The 17,610-nt window shown below is 41.3% G+C and overlaps 1 protein-coding gene across 13 annotated transcripts in view; it reads right to left on the bottom strand.

The window, feature by feature from the left end:
- Positions 1-17,610, bottom strand: part of KDM4C (lysine demethylase 4C) — a 1,194,550-nt gene that overhangs the window by 530,429 nt on the left and 646,511 nt on the right. For 11 of the 13 annotated variants that reach the window (XR_003857317.1, XR_003857316.1, XM_029605222.1 and 8 more), the window contains 3 exons: positions 16,640-16,878; positions 10,472-10,833; positions 7,572-7,698 (listed from right to left, as the gene is read on the bottom strand). Coding sequence is in view for 9 of the 13 variants with exons in the window: in XM_029605222.1 (XP_029461082.1) it covers positions 7,572-7,698; positions 10,472-10,833; positions 16,640-16,878 (728 nt within the window). In the remaining 4 variants the exon portion in view is untranslated. The remainder of the gene's footprint in view (positions 1-7,571; positions 7,699-10,471; positions 10,834-16,639; positions 16,879-17,610) is intronic. The other 2 variants (XR_003857320.1, XR_003857321.1) reach the window with 1 other exon arrangement.

Below are 17,610 nucleotides of genomic sequence, written 5' to 3'. Positions count from 1 at the left end.
CCATGGTTGCATGGCTTCCAATCTTATGGCGGAAGGAGCTTTTTCAAATGGAGCCGGTTGCGATAACTTTTGGCTTACTCCCTGCAGCCTGTTTTTTAGGACATTTTGATAGCGGATGGGGTAAAGCGCACTCTGTGCATAGGTGTTTATATTTTCAGTCGGGAAAGGAACAGACACATGTAGCCTCAAATTTTTTATTTATTTTTTTTTTTTTAGTTGGTGAGTGTAACATGTGCACCACATTGCTACTGCTACTTGTTAGGGGAGATCAGTGCCGGCAAAAAAGCAAATTATAATTTTGTTTCATTTTTTATATGTTTAAAAAAAAAAAAAACAAAAACCCTGCCGTGGTGACACAAGCCCCGAAACTGGTAGGGGTGGGCGAGCGCAAGGCGCAATGGGGGAGACACCGGCGTGATCGCTGCTCATGTAGAGAAAACATTTATTTTTTTTATTTTTTTTAATAATATCGACGACTTAATTAAATAGCACAGTGCCTCGATACCTCGCCGCGTGCACAAGTGCGACCGAGGCCAGGGAGGGTCCCCGTGCAGGCCATGCACCCACCTCATTCCTTCCCAAATGTTCATTTGCCTAAACAGCGGGTGTCCGGCGCATGGAGAGAGGAAGACGAGTGAACAAGGCAACTGCTCCCAGGGCCGAAAGCACCGGGAACCGGGGGAGGCAGCAAACTTTTTTTTTTTTTTTTTTTTTTATTATCAAGTGGCACCTACCTGCGCCTCAAGGTTCGAGTTGCGGCAATGTAGGACTGGAAAACAAACAGACCAACTGAGAATGGAACTGCCAACTTGACGGGATATGAGATACAGCCTCTTAGAACAAAGAGCCACAGAAGCTCTTGCTCTCTCGTGCGATCCAGTAAAAAGGGATCGCTTACCTCGTGTCCCATCCCTTTAAAGGGCGATGCACGTCGTCTGAGGGCGCCACAGGTGCCACCCGATGATGTCACGACCTCCCGCCCCCGGAACGGGGCCAAGGGTTATCCTTTTCATCGGCGGCAAAGGGTGCTTGGAGGTAGGTGTTGTGTGTGTGTGGGGGGGGGGTTTGCGTTCATCGACCTCTGCTGCGCTCCCCTTCTGCCCCCCCCCCCCCCCCGTCCTCCGTTCTAAATTTTTTGGGCTCACTGCCGTTATGGGTGGGCTCCGGTTATTCTGCGCCTGGCCCACCTAATTATTTTTATTTTATTTTATTTTTATTCAACTTTTAGAATATTATAACATTACATTATAAATTTGAATACAGGCATTTAAAGCAATTACATAATTCTGTAATAACCACTACCCTGAAATAAGTTGCCTGTTCTTATTATAGGAAATCCACATGCTATTATGGCAGAAATCAAGCAGTCCATCAGATATAAACTATACTGTTTATCCAAAAGAAAAGAGAGAACACTGAGTCTTAACTGAGTATATGCTTCTAACCACTAATCTGTACTAACTGGGGTGTGGGAGCTCAAGAACTTCTGGAGCTGAGATACTTCATAAAAAACATATTTATGGTTTGAATAAAAGATCTCACATCGACAAGGAAACTTTACAATCATTTTAGCAGCAATTGCTTCTACCTCAGATCTAAGGTTCAATAAACTTTTCCTTCTGGTATGCATTGACCTGGACAGATCTGGGTATATCCAAATCTTTTGTCCTAATAATAATTGGTGTCTCTGTTTCAAAAATAATCTTAGGACAGAGTCCCTATCAGTTGTAAAAACAAAGGATACTAACATAGTGGCCCTTGTTTTTATTTCCGTATCAGTTGATATCTCTAAAACCTCAGAGACACCAATTGAATTATCAGTTACTCCTTGTTCCTCTAAGTTACCAGGAACAGGTTTTACTGGTAAATAATACATTCTTGACGTTATTGGTAAGTTCTTTTCTTGCATCTTCAAAACATTCACTAGGTATCTATTAAACATTTCCTTAGCTGATGTTAACCTAATCATTGGAAAATTTAGAACCCTGAGATTCAAGTATTTAATTGAATTTTCCAGATATTCAATTTTCTTATCATTTATCAACTCAGATCTAACATATTTTTGTTGAAATACCTCCACTTGTTCTAAACGTTTTTCAGTTTCTATTATACTTGTTTTATTCAGGGTTACTAAATTTTCCAAACAAGAAAAACTCTGCTGTGTTCTACCAATATTTTGAGTAAGATCCACAATTGCTTTCTCAAGAGACTTTATGGCTGACCACAGTACCCCCATAGTTATCTCTGGCATTTCAGATGGAAGAATTATATTCAGCTCCAGCTTGGGCCCCCCATCCCCCCCAGATTGCTGTCCACTCATTCCTGTAGCTAATACCGGCAATATTGATTTTCCAGGACTAACTGCTCCCAGTAAAGAGTCACACTGTTCCTGGTTTAACTGCACATGTTGTGAGGGAGTGTTAGGAACTCCGGGGCTAAGTGAGACTGTTTCAGCCTGTAGTACTGGCTCCCGCTCCAAGTCAGATACCACTGCGGCCCTGTCCTCCGGATTCATTCCAAGGGTTGGAGCAAAGAACGTAGATATTCTTGGTTGTAAGAGCACTGGATCAGGAGTAGATGTTAATATTTCCCTGATCCTAGCCTTCCTTTTGGTGTGGGACATACCTAGAAGATTAACCCCCACCTCAGGATATAGATATTCATTCAAGGTATAGAACGCAGCAGCTAGAGTCTTCACTGGCAAAAAGAAAACAGAACACATAACTCCCAACCTCAACAGCCTTCACTGGCTGCCAGTGGAAAAACGAATTGAATTCAAAACACTAAGGGGCGGATTTTCAGAGCCCTGCTCGCCTAAATCCGCCCAAAACCGGGCGGATTTAGGCGAGCAGGGCCCTGCGCGCCGGTGAGCCTATTTTACATAGGCTCACCGGCGCGCGCAGAGCCCCGGGACTCACGTAAGTCCCGGGGTTCTCCGAGGGGGGCGTGTCGGGGGCGGGCCCGGTCGTCGCGGCGTTTCGGGGGCGTGTCGGCAGCGTTGTGGGGCGGGTACGGGGGCGTGGCTACGGCCCGGGGGCGTGGCCGCGCCCTCCGTACCCGCCCCCAGGCTGCGGCCCAGCGCGCAAGAGGCCCGCTGGCGCGCGGGGATTTACGCCTCCCAGAGGGAGGCGTAAATCCCCCGACAAAGGTAAGGTGGGGGCTTAGACAGGGCCGGGTGGGTGGGTTAGGTAGGGGAAGGGAGGGGAAGGTGAGGGGAGGGCAAAAGGAAGTTCCCTCCGAGGCCGCTCTGATTTCGGAGCGGCCTTGGAGGGAACGGGGGTAGGCTGCGCGGCTCGGCGCGCGCCGGCTATACAAAATCAATAGCCTTGCGCGCGCCGATCCAGGTTTTTAGCAGATACGCGCAGCTCCGCGCGTATCTACTAAAATCCAGCGTACTTTTGTTTGCGCCTGGAGCGCAAACAAAAGTAGGCCTATTCGCGGAGTATGAAAATCCGCCCCTAATAGTACTACACAGTGCAATATATAATGTAAATAACACAGCTCTGGACAATGTCATTCATAGACACCGAGCACAACGGACAACCAGAACAACAAGTAAAGTTAATCTAGTCATACCCTCACTCCCAGTCGCCAAACTATCCACAACAAGAAACAGAGCCATATCTATTGCTGGGCCAAAATTATGGAACTCTCTACCAGAACACCTGAGCTCGCAAAGCAATTTCAAATCCTTCAAAAAAGAGCTCAAAACATGGTTATTCACGCAGACAATCAAGGATGGCATTGGCTAGAACATCAAATATAATTACATACCGTCATCGAGTATGCAATGAACTAATTAACTATCTTATATATAGATCCACGAACACGTTATTTGTAACTGATAGAATACACAAAACACAATGGGCTCTTCCCCAGATTCTATCCCACCCATTTACCCCTTCTTAATGATATGTATAATGAACCTACCTCAGATAATATATAATGTTGATCTTATCTGTCATTCATAAAGTGTACTTCTGGTTAATGAGTTAACCTGGTCATAAGATCAGATTTAGTTAGTTGTTATATGGATGGTTATATGTAACATGACGCGTGCGTTTCACGCTTTTTCGAGTTTCAAACACTGTTTTATGTATAAGTTGTTGACGATGTAAACCGGAGTGAAGGCAACGTGCTATACCTCGGTATTAAAAAAAAAGCGTAAATAAATAAATAAATAAATAAATAAATATGAACATATCTTTGCCTCTAACTCTCACTTTACAAGTTAATAGCTCGTGGGGGCTAAGGAAAATTTTCAGTATTAAGGTATATATTTAAGGAAATCAGTAGGGATGTGAATCGTGTGCCCGATCGTCTTAACGATCGGGTTCGGCTAGAGGGGGAAAAAAATCTGATCGGTGGTGATGTGAATCAGAATTGGTTCCGATTCACATCATTTTTTTTTTTTTTAGTGAGGCCCGACCCTTTAAAATTGACCCCTTACCTTCCCCCACCCTCCCAAAACTTTTTACGATTACCTGGTGGTCCAGTGGGGGCGCGGGGACCGATCTCCTGCTCTTGGGCTATCGGCGCCATTTTGGCTGCCACTCAAAAATGGCGCCGATGGCCTGATAAAAAAAAAAACCACCCGACCCTTTAAAAACGAACCCTTAGCTTCCCCTACCCTCCCGAGCCCCCCAAAACATTTTAAAATTACCTGGTGGTCTAGTGGTGGTCCCAGGAGCGATCTCTCGTTCTCGGGCTGTCGGCTGCCACTCATAAAGATGGCGCTGATGGCCCTTTGCCCTTACCATGTGACAGGGTACCCGTGCCATTGGCCGGCTCCTGTCACATGGTAGGAGCACTGGCTAGCCGGCGCCATCTTTAAAGATGGCGGCGCCATCTTTAAAGATGGCGCCGGCCATCTTTACGATGGACCGAGAGCGGGAGATCGGTCCCCGCGCCCCCACTGGACCACCAGGTACTCATAAAAGGTTTTGGGGGGGGGGGGGGGTCGGGAGGGTGGGGGAAGGTAAGGGATTAGTTTTATAGGGTCGGGGTGGGTTTAGGGGTTGTTTTGGTGTGCCGGTTTTCCCCACCCTCCCCCCTCCCCCAATTTACGATTTTTCACGTTAAATCGGGGGAATTTCTATTGTATTGAGACTCAACGATTTTTGACAATTTAAAAAATATCTGACGATTTTTTTAAATAGTCAAAAAACGATTCACATCCCTAGAAATCAGTACCTTGTATACAGAGTCCTCTACTTCATCCAAGTCATAGTAAAAAATCTTCAACGATCAAGAATAAATTCTTCAATTTTATTGTTTTCAGGCAAAGCCACACGCCCCTTTGGTGTGCGCTGGCGGCGACTGCACGCCGCAGGAAGGGCCAGATTTAAAGCCCTTCCTACTCCTCCCTGCTGATGTCAGAAGTGCATATCCATCCCTCCGGGGCAAAGGTTCCACCCCCAATAGCCCAGCTGAGTCAGAAGAGCAGTAGAAAAGTCAAAGCAGCAAAACTCCTTCACAAAATGGGGAATTTGAAACAGGCAAACTTCTTCCAAGGTAAATGGTAGTTTCCTGAGCCCGGCTGCGTGCCGCAGGAAGGGCCAGATTTAAATCCCTTCCTACCCCTCCCTGGTGACGTCAGAGGTGCGCATCCAGCCCTCCAGGGCAAAGGTTCCACCCCCAATAGCCCAGCTGAGACAGAAGAGGCAGTAGAGAAAGTTAAAGCAGCAAAACTCCTTCACAGAAATGGGTAATTTGAAACTTGACAGAAAGTTTTCCGGGATAGGGCTCAGTCAGTGACCCATATGTGAGGACTAGCATCCTGCCTGTCCTGGGATAAATAAGATAAATACCACTGGTCTCTATACAGATCCATGGAACACTCCACTGTTTACCTTTGTCCACTGGGAAAACTAACCATTTAGTCCTATTCAGTTTCCTATCCTTTAACCAGTCACCAATTTATAATATGACATTGCCTCATATCCTATCAGTTTTTAATTTCCTGAAGAGTCTTTCATGAGGGACTTTGTCAAATGCCTTCTGAAAATCCATAAACACTAGATCAGGAGTTTCCAACCTTTCAGGAACATGCACCCTTTTTGAACAAAACGTTTTACAGATTTCCCTGCCACACACACAACTTTTGCATTCCAGAAAAAAAGTATATGCATTCAAGAATCATTCATAATATATAGAACTTTTATCTAAACTGAATATGCAGGGAGGGCAATTTCCAAAGCTGTCTAAAAATTGCCCTCATAATTGAAAGTTGCGGCCATTCCGCCTCCCTATCCTATAATGGGGAAAAGAAAATAAATTGAAAAAAAAAAGTTACAGGTTGGCAAGTTGGCATGACCTGGTAGAAAATCAGCACTAATACCTGAAGACCTGCAATCTAATTTTCAAAGGGAAACTGCCCATGGAGTTACCTTTTCAAAACTTGGACAGACAGGGGAAAGCCAGTACTTTTGTTCCTGATAACTCTTCACCTTCTTTTGAAGGAGGTGCAAAGTATATGTGTGAAAATATGCACGAGGATTTCAAAATTAAATCTCTGCATGTACATTCTACCTCCCAATCTAACACTGCTCCTTTTGCCCCTGGCAGGAAAAGGTTGGCATGTTGTTCACAGCGCAGGTACGTTTACCCTCAGTGGCAGGGAATTTTAATTTTTATAAGAGCCCTCCCTGAAAACTGACCCCCTTTTAGCCTTCATTTCTTTATGCTTTATTATTTTCTTTATGATTCTTACAAACAGATATAGAGAATGACAGTCACAAAATTATTTAGATTTTAGAAAAAGCAAAATAATAGCCTGCTTTTCAAAAATAATCCAACTAATGAGATCTCCAAATATGTCTGTGTCCGCCATAAATAATTTTTGAGTTTAATGTCATATCCATGCCTGGCTATTGGCTTCTTCTCCCTCTATCTTGATCCCTGGTAGTCTTCTATACTTTCATCCCTCCTGAATCATAGTGGACCTCTATCCTTCCCTCCCTCTCCCCCAGCTTGCTCATCATCTGGCAAATTTTCCAAGAGGTCTGGCTACCGCGTAAAGGCTGGTGCGAACTTAAGCACCAGGCCACGGGGCAGGGAGGGGCAGGGCGATGAATGGCACTGTCCCAGCTGCCGGCAAACGCAACTTACTTCAGGTCGGGCCCTGAAGTAAGTTTGAAGACAAAAAAAGGAAAAAAGTAGGGGTTGGGGGTATGGGGTAGGAAACTAAGGAAGGCTGAGATGTGTCGCCGCGCGGAGATTGCATAATTGACCTCCCCCTTGTGTGCGCTGCACGCACATGCGCAGATTATAAAATCCGGTGCGCATTGCAGGTGGCCCCCGGATTTTATAACATGCTTCGCACGCACATGGATATGTCCATGCTTCTTTAAAAATCTACCCCTTATTTACTAACAGATTGCAGAAAAATCATGGAATTATAGAAATCAGAGACAGCACACATGAAAACATTTTGAATGCAATTATACAACCTTAGAAGAATCAAAATCTCTCTTTTCAATACTTTTTGAACAGGTCACTTTTTCAGGAAATTGATGTAGAAGAGATTAAAAGAAAAAAAAAACCCCGACAGATTAAGATTCTTACTGTACCTTCATCACTGGTTGCCTGCTGTTTAACTAGTGTCATTGGTGACCTAGATGGAGGTTTACTCAGAGGATGGCGCCAACTCTTAGTGGTGATCTTTTTTTCAACGTTTATTGCTCTTTTGTTTGAGAACTAAAGGAAAAACACACTGTTTAGTTAATATAAAGCAAGAAGAACAAATAAACAAATCAGCAGTTCTGCAATTAATATAAAGTTTATTAAATACCAAACAAAATTTAAAACTTAAAAAAGCAGCTCTGCCTATTAAATAGCAAAAGAAACAGAGACAAAGCGTGGTGTTAGGACATGCTTTATGAGGGAAGAGAGTTTTATTTTTGTACATATGAATTCTAAATAATTTTAAAGTATTCATTTTACGTATAATAATCTGAAAATACAAAATTTAAACTGATGCATATCTCATTACAAATTCAATATTATTCTGGTCCTGATGCAGCTGCATATACAATAACTGAAGTACCTGTCTTGTTATATCATTTTGATCACTCATTTTTCTGCAAGAGGAGCCTAAGATAGAATTGATTTCAGTGGATAATGCAATGGATCATTTCTGCTTGAATACCATGGATTCAGATGTGAAACAAACTTTTCAGAATAAAAGCAAAAGAACAAAGGAATTGATATTGAAAAGAGTTACTTGGCTAAAGTCTAGTTGAAGTTGCATAAATCTGCATGGTTATAAATATGGTCTCTTTAATAGATGTATGTAGATAAAATTGCAAACCACACAAAAGCACGAGATGGGTGAGGGAGAGAGAAATGGAACTAGGTTGTAGACGTTCCTGTGGTGGGTTTCTTAATTTAGCCATATAACTTCAACTGCACAAATGTCAAGCCTAAATCTACCTGCTCATATTTTGAGCAGGTAGGTTTAGCCAGATATTCAGCCACATACATAGCCAAATACAGTAACCGTGGCTGAATATCCATATAAAGATAATCAAGTTTTTGAAAATCAACCCCATATGAACCACAGAAAGAAAGAATACTGCTATGTTTAGAATTAAAAGAGGACCAGAAGACCTGGATTCAAAGCTTGCTGCTGAAACTCAATGGGAGATAAAGTGACTCATTGCAAGTCACTTTATTTAGCATTGCTGTAGGTATTTGGATTATTAAGCTCTCTAGAGAGCACTGTATCTCACTGTTGAATGGTACTCTGATTTAGGGTACTCTGTTGAAATAATACAGATTTTAAAAAATGTCCCTTGTCTGAGACTCCTTTTAATTGTATGTTTTATTAGCTAGGTTTTTAATATTTCATGTAGCTATTAATTTGCTTAGCTGCTACGTGCATAAAAAATTTGATGTATTCTTATTTAAAACCATCTTTTGTTGTAGTATTTGAATACTGTTATTGAACCAAATTTGTATACTGCATCCTATTTTTGAGGCTGCAACAATTTTAAACATAAATGAAACCCATCAGGTAAATATTTGTTTATGATGCTATAGGCTGAACTGTACAACAGTAATACATATTCAGGATATTCTCAAAGAATACTGTTAGCCCATCCCTCTTATTATATTTGAATACTGTACATAAAGGGGCAGATTTTTCAAAGGGAGGCGCGCGCAAGCCCCTGGACACGCGTAAATCCCGGGGCTTTCCTGGGGGGGGGGCGTGTCGGGGGCCTGTCACGGCAACGCGTCATCCGGGGACGTTCCAGGGGCGGGGCCATGGGCGTGGTTCCAGCCCAGGGGCATGGCCGCGGTCTCCAGACCAGCCCCCGGACAGGAACATGGCGCGCCGGCAGCCGGCCCGCACAAGTTACGCCTGCTTCGGGTAGGCGTAACTTTTGCAATAAAGGTGGGGGGGGGGTTTAGATGAGGCTGGGGGGTGGGTTAGGTAGGGGAAGGTGCGGGCGGGGGGGTGGAAGGAAAGTTCCCTCTGAGACCGCTCCGATTTCGGAGCAGCCTCTAAGGGAACGGAGTCAGGCTGCGCGGCTCGGCGCGCGCAGGCTGCCGATTTTGCACAGCCTTGCGCGCGCCGACCCCAGATTTTAAAGGATACACGCAGCTACGCGCGTATCTATTAAAATCTGGTGTAATCTTGTTTGCGCCTGGTGCGCGAACAAAAGTACGCGCGGGCGTATTTTTTTAAAATCTACCCCAAAATCTGGTGGAACATATTAAGGCCCTGGTTTTAATGTAATATGATTAGCAATGGGACTTAAATTTCACTTATAAATGAGCCGCTAAAATTACTTCTACACCTTATTAAGCCCAAACACTTCTTGCACTCCTTCCCTTCCATATACTGTATTAGCCTGACAATGCAAAATGTTATGTAAATCAGGAATTTGCCTAAATTATAAGAAGGTAGTTGGTCAGAAAGCAAGAACTAGTAAGACAAATGTCCTAATTAAATTATGGAAAAAGGAAGATACCCAGCCAATATGAGGGTCAGTGAACCAACAAGCCATGGCAATCAAACCAGTGAAAACAATGGGAGAACAGGGGTGGCGGCTTAGTTTCTCTTTAGTATGGAAGTCTATAAAGTTAAAAAATCCATACCTTGCCTCCCATAGTAGGAGTACATTAACATAATTACATTGGACAGATTATCTACCATCATTTAGTATATTATTTAAGCTGACTCAAGTGAAATGACCTCTCAGTAAACAAATGAACTGTGGGCTGTGAAATCTGATGACCCACCTGGAGATCTATGTTTGTACTTCTTCTTACTATTACAAATGAAACAGACTTCTTGTTAATGCTAAATCTAATCCACTGCAAATGCTCTCTTCAGTTTTGTACAGGAAAGCATAACACAAAAATGTTCATCTCTGAAATATAGCTGAGGCTACTGCGTTCCTAAGCTTCAGGTCTGTTTCAGAATGACTAGACAAAGCTTAAAAAAATAGCACCTATCACATACAGTGGATGTTTCCAAGCCTTCTTCATTATTTATGTTTCGAATTTCACCAGGTTCCAAGCCACTGTCAGTATTCTCAAGGTCACTGGCGCCTTCATCTGTAGATATGCTACTAGTTTCTTCTTTTTCCAAGTTTTCAGTTTCTACAGGTGTTGGCACATAAGGCATCTGACATAATATACTTTGCTCAGTTTCTCTCTCACATTTTAAGTCATCTTCTATTTTTGCACAAATGGCAGATGTAGTCGTGCAAACAGATTCCTCAAGACTAGGTGCAACATTATTTGAAATAGCTTTGCACTCAGTTTCAGTTTTTATTTCTTGCATTACAGAAGCAGGACTGAACAATGATTCTGAAGTGGTCTCTAAACATTAAAAAAAAAAAAACCTGTTAATTTTCATTGCAGATTATTCCTACATACTCTACATAGAACAGCAAGCAAAGTGCACAGCATGATGAGAATTTATTTAAATTTTCACATTTATTTTCCTCACTTACAGATACAATCTAGAATCTAAAGGAAATTACTTAAGGCTATGAGAAAAATATAGCACATTTGTCAGAATTTGAATGAAAAATAAGATCTACATTTTTAACTGGTGAACTTAAAACTCACATTTTTAAATGGGTCAGGATTAGTTCCAGAAACAAAATGTAATATGACATGACAATATTAATACTAGCCTTGGTTTGCCCAACATCATTACATTATTTTACTAATGTCCCTCTCTTAAGATTTTTAAGACATGGAAGTTTGTGAAAAGATATTTTAAATGACGCATCAGGACTGTATAAGGTAAAAGTGGTAGCAAACAAGATATTTCTACTTTGAAGTGTGGCCTAAGCAATGCAAAACATGCACGGTGCTTGCAAAGTCCTTTTACAAAGTAATCTTTATTGAAATACATAACCATAGGAAAAGACAACATCTTTATAGACAATGGCCCCAGCACCCATCTCAGGCACACCATTATTTTCCTGTCTCTATTTGGAAAACTGACCATTTAATCCTATTCTCAGATTCCCTACTTTTTAACCAGTTTCCGACCCACAATAGGATATTGCATCCTAGCCCATGGATCTGTAATTTCTACAGGGCTTTCATCAAATTCCTCCTAAAAAAAAAAACTGGTAAACAGTATGGACCAGCTCTCCTTCATTCAATCTTAAAATATTCTAATAGATTGGTAACTTATAACTTCTCATTAAGTCTATGTTTGCTTTTTCCCATTAATACATATCTATCCCTATGTTCAGAGATTTTCTTCTTAAAGTAGCTTCTATCATTTTGCTCGGCACCAACATCAGGCTCAATGATCTGAAGTTTCTTAGATCACATCTGGAGCCCATTCTAAAAATTTGCATTACATTTGCTAACCTCCAGTCTTCAGGAACCATTTTAAATTTTAGTGATAGATTACCAATAGTATGACTGCAATTTTATATTTGGTTTCTGGGGAGAAAACCATCTGGTCATAGAGATTTGTTGCTTTTAAACTTGTCAATTAGCTTAAGAGAGAGAGAAGAGATATGCTAGATATATTTAAATACCTTAAGGGTAAAAATAATGCAAACAAAAATATTTTTCAGTGGCAAGGAAATTTTAGAATCAAGGCATGATATGAACCTGAAAAGGGGTAGACAGGAAACATTTTATAAAAATGGAGATGGATATATAGAACCGCCTCCTAGTAGAAGTGATGGATGCAAGATAAATAAACAAACAGAAAACATGGGTTAAGCATAGATGAACGTTGAGAGGAAATGAAGGGAAATGGGCAAAGTAGAGTAACCTTTGGGGTGGATTTTAAAAGGCGCGCGAATAGCCTACTTTTGTTTGCGCTCCAGGCGCAAACAAAAGTATGCTGGATTTTAGTAGATACGTGCGGAGCCGCGCGTATCTGCTAAAAACCTGGATCGGCGCGCGCAAGGCTATGGATTTTGTATAGCCGGCGCGCGCCGAGCCGCGCAGCCTACCCCCGTTCCCTCCGAGGCCGCTCCGAAATCGGAGCGGCCTCGGAGGGAACTTTCCTTTGCCCTCCCCTCACCTTCCTCTCCCTTCCCCTACCTAACCCACCCGCCTGGCCCTGTCTAAACCCCCCCCCCTTACCTTTGTCGGGGATTTACGCCTCCCAGAGGGAGGCGTAAATCCCCGCGCGCCAGCGGGCCTCCTGCACGCCGGGCCGCGACCTGGGGGCGGGTACGGAGGGTGCGGCCACGCCCCCGGACCGCCCCGGGCCGTAGCCACACCCCCGTATCCGCCCCCAAAACGCTGCCGACACGCCCCCGAAACGCCGCGACGACCGGGCCCGCCCCCCGACACGCCCCCGACACGCCCCCCCTCTGAGAACCCCGGGGCTTACGCGAGTCCCGGGGCTCTGCGCGCGCCGGGAGGCCTATGTAAAATAGGCTTCCCGGCGCGCAGGGCCCTGCTCGCGTAAATCCGCCCGGTTTTGGGCGGATTTACGCGAGCAGGGCTCTGAAAATCCGCCCCTTTGTTTCTTATTTGTCATATTCTGCATTTCATGTTTCTCAATCAGATTGGAATCAAGCAAATTATTGGACCTCATTTCTTCTGAACTTTGCTAGGTAGTGGAAAAGCAGGGATATGCATTCAGTAAACCTTCCTGCCAGTAAAGGGAAAAGGCAACCGAGGCTAGAGCACCTTTTAACCTTTTTTCTATGAGCACCACGATGGCAATTTCCTGTGCGGGGTTGTGTCAAGTTAGAGTCTCTCCCAGACATAGACACAGTTCTTCTTCATATTCAATGCCAGAGTTTTATTTATAAACACAGATTGCTTTTACAAATAACACAGTATCCGGTTCTGCAGTCAATTACTCACAGTGGGTATTTTTTCATGTCTACTCATATCAAGTTGCTTAACGGGCATGCCATGTATAGAGTCCAGGCCTACTCTATTGCAATTGAGCTTTGTCTTCCATTTCTACTGTCCAGCACTCAGCTATTGTAATATAGTAATAATGGCAAAAAAAGACCATATAGCCCATTCAGTCTACACAGCAAGCTTATGGGAGTATCTCCTACTCTGTGCAGGATTCTCCTATGTTTCTCTCAAGGGTAGTAACTGCCGCTCTGTGCAGTTACACCCAAGCCTTATGGTAAGAATAGTAATATTCACAATCAAAATCCAGAAACTGTCAAACCCATAAATTACTGCTAGAAAATTTTTTTACTGGGTAAGGAGCCTTCTTGATAATTCAGACAATGCTGCTTGATGTTCTATGCTTTGGGACGTGGCTGTAGAAGCCGTCTAGTGCTTTTCTCTTTATGTCTGTGTGTCAGTACCCCAAATGATAAAAGTTAGGGCCCATGTTGGTTTTTGTCTGTATCCAGTTCTGCCTATTTCCCATTCCACCCCCCCCCCACCCATCCGTCAAAGCAGAGAACAATGTTACAGTTGCAACAAAAGCATCAAGATCATAATATACTCCACCATAATCAACATGGTTTCAGGAAAGCACATAGTACAGAGTCCCTACTAACATAGTCATTTGACACCATTATAAGAGGATTTGACTCTAACAGAAACTATATTCTCGTTTTGATTGACATATCCGCTGCATTCAATACTCTGAATCACACTATTTTACTAACCAACCTCCAACAAATTGGTATCACTGGGACAGCTCTTCAATGGTTCACTACATTTTTATCAAATAGACCACAAAGAATTACCCTAGGAAAACACAAATCAGAATGGTACACAACCAAAACAGGAGTACTACAAGGATCATCACTTTCTGCTCTTCTTTTCAACATATATCTCTTACCTCTATGCCGCCTCCTTGATGGTCTTAACATAAACTTCAAAATATACGCTGATGACATTCAGTTCATTATACCTTTTTCTAATACTTGGTCTAATACATTCTCCTTGATGCAAATATACTTAACAGCTATAAAAACTTGGCTGTCCCATAACAGGTTAAAATTAAATGCAGCCAAAACCGAACTAGTTTATCTTTCAACGGTCCCTGATTCCATTCACAAACCTCCACAATTCTTCCTCTTTGACAAACAGCAAATACCCATATAACCCTATGCAAAGAATCTCGGAATTTTCATCGACTCAAAGTTATCTCTCTCAAAACAAATATCTGAGACAGTTAAAAAATGCTTTTTCAAACTACACATGCTCAAAAAACTCAAACCTCTTTTAACTTTATCTGACTTCCGGACAATTGTTCAAGCTCTAATTCTAACAAACTTAGATTACTGTAACACATTATATTTAGGACTGCCATTATCATCAATATATCCATTGCAACTCGTTCAAAATGCTACAGCAAGAACAATATATAACTTATCTCGTAAAGATCATATAACACCCATTTTACAACAACTACACTGGCTCCCTATAACTCACCGTATTACATATAAAATCTTGTCTACCATCCACAATCTGCTATATAACGTTGACTCGGTTTGGCTCTGCTCCATGTTACGCATATACAAGCCCCCAAGACAGCTACAATCCATGGACAAATGTTTACTAGAAGTACCAACAGTCAAAACAGTCAGCTTGGCTCTAATCCGCAAAAGAACCTTTTCCGTTGCCGGTCCAATCTTATGGAATTCTCTCCCTGAAAACCTCCGACTTACATCAAACCATAAGGAATTTAAGAAAATGCTAAAGACATATCTATTCAGTGATGCATACAATATAACTTAAATACACTAACACAATATACCGCTAGACCTTTATCATGTTTAAATTAGTTGTGTTTGTCTATTTTAACCTTCGTAGGTAAATTTGTTGTGCCTGACTTTTTAACTTATGTATGTATATTTGTAAACCGCCTAGACAGACATGCAAATGTCTTATTGTTTGTGGTATATAAATATTTTTAAATAAATAAATAAATATTGATTGAGGCTAGTAAACCCCATGCCATCTGTTAAGGATAGTAACCATCAAGTTACTCGAACACAGAGAATTTCCCAGAAATCCTTCTGAGCCCACCCCTGTGGATAAATATAGATCCTAGGGGACAGAACTGTGTTCCAGGTTAGCACCTGTCAGACTTTTTCATTTAAGACATTCTGTTGAAACACTAGCAGGCCACGAGCTCTCAAATGAATGGATCCTAGAGTTCAAGACCCATCAAATGCCTCTTTACCCACTTAGCAAAGATAATTTCCATAGCTTCACTTTGAAGTAGTCAAATTGAGCTTAGAAAATACAGATCATAACCAGTGAAGCAGTCCTGTGTGAATGCTGAAAAAAGAATTAACTCACAGAAAAACTAACTGGAGAGACTTCCATGGTAAAATAAAAGAGGAAATCTGAGAAAAGATGCAACTGAAGAACTTAATTAAACAAATTAGGGTGAGAAGAAATCTAGAATGGATGATTCTCTTTGAATGTGGATAAAGATTTAACAAAAGGGTGGTGTATCTGCAATCGCATGTTCACTACTGCACAAGCACAAAATGTTTTCTAAAATGTTCTCAAGGATACTGTCCAAGCATGTGCTACCATGTGATTCATATATGTGGTTCTATTGGGGATGCGTATGCGCAGAAGGCTATTTAACCAACAGTTTTCAGTCATTAGATATGAGGTGTGTGTTGTCAGTAATTGTCCATTCCCGAAGGGTTAAGTGAGAAAATTTGATTAGGCCCATATTTACTAACTCCTCACCTCTCACTTGTGTCTAATTATGATAAAGGGCTTCTTACAATATTTTTTTAAAGTACTCTCACCACTAAAACATTGTGCATGGTGCATATGTATCTGAAGGTAGCATTATATATCCACAATACTAATTCTGCATTTAGAGACTACAACTCATTTTATAATCTTTGTTTTATAACAGTAATGATGATACTCTTACAGACTTTTGTAACCATAATGATGTACAAAATACCAAAACCTCTTACTAAAACAAAAATAAAAAGATTAATTTTCATTAATTAAAATTATACATTACAGAAACCATACTGAAATTTAATTTTAATAAAACTACACTAATGCTTGCTCCAAGCATTTTAAAATTTCAAGATGAATTTTACTATGCTGCTTTTCTTTAATAACTTTAAGGGAAGAAGTATTAGTTATATTACTTGAAGCAATGTGTTTGTGTCTTATCATCTACTAATTTATGGCCTACAACTGGGAATAAAGGCATTATCAATTATCTCACCTGAGACCTGGATATTATCCAATAAATTGTGATCCAGCTGCAGTCCACTAATGTTTTTCTCTTCCCCAGAAGGCATTTCTGCATTTTCCAGCTTTACTTTTTCTATTGGCTTTTCGTTGACCTTAAGGCCTTCTGCAGCTTCTTCAATGGCTGTTATTTCTGCACCAACTACAGTTGCAGATTCTCTCTCATCCTCTGGAGTTTTAAGCTTTTTAGACTTAGATTTGGAGCGCCGAAGGCTGTTATGGGAGAAATTGTTGTCAAAGTAGAATGTCTGAATTTGATAAAACATTTACCAAATATGTCTCCATCTGCTTAACATGCCAAAAAGACCAGCAATTTGTCATTTTTTGTACTTAAAGTTTTCAGTTTCTTAAGTGATAAATTAGCAGATTGGATTTATTCTAATCTTCTACCATGTATTGTAACAAGATAGAGCATAAAACTAAAAAAAAAACCCAACAAAAAAAACCATTCTTACTCAAGGATAACTATTTAACTTAAAAAAATGAAAATGTATACACCGTCCATTAGTAACTAGTAGAAATTACTGAATACACTGCACTAAAACAAAGTAATATTATTTTAATTGAAAAGGTTATATAATTAACATAACATAAAAAGTCATGTACCAGAAAAACAGATGTAAGAAAGGAAAAAGAAAAAAATCATACAAACATGAAATAAGTTGACAACTCATTTTACAAGAAATATTGGAGGCTAGAAAAAGCATTCAAAAAGAGGAAAAAGCACCAGAGAAACACTAACTAAATTCTAATGCTGAGTATCTAAACCTTCTGTCACTGATTCCACCGAAATGGTAGTGAAAGAGGTAATCTACTGCTGACCTTCAGGTAAGGGAGGTTCCAGGGGAAAAACCTGCACCTTGCCTTTTCTTTTTGGAGGCATTTTGAAAACAGGAAAAAAAAAAAAATCACAGAATGTCTAATCTTGCGACCATTCACACCTCC

This window comes from Rhinatrema bivittatum, chromosome 1 (assembly GCF_901001135.1).
Source record: "Rhinatrema bivittatum chromosome 1, aRhiBiv1.1, whole genome shotgun sequence".
Taxonomy (NCBI): domain Eukaryota; kingdom Metazoa; phylum Chordata; class Amphibia; order Gymnophiona; family Rhinatrematidae; genus Rhinatrema; species Rhinatrema bivittatum.
The sequence above is the reverse complement of the archived record's forward strand: the minus strand, read 5'-3'. Positions and strand labels throughout refer to the sequence as shown.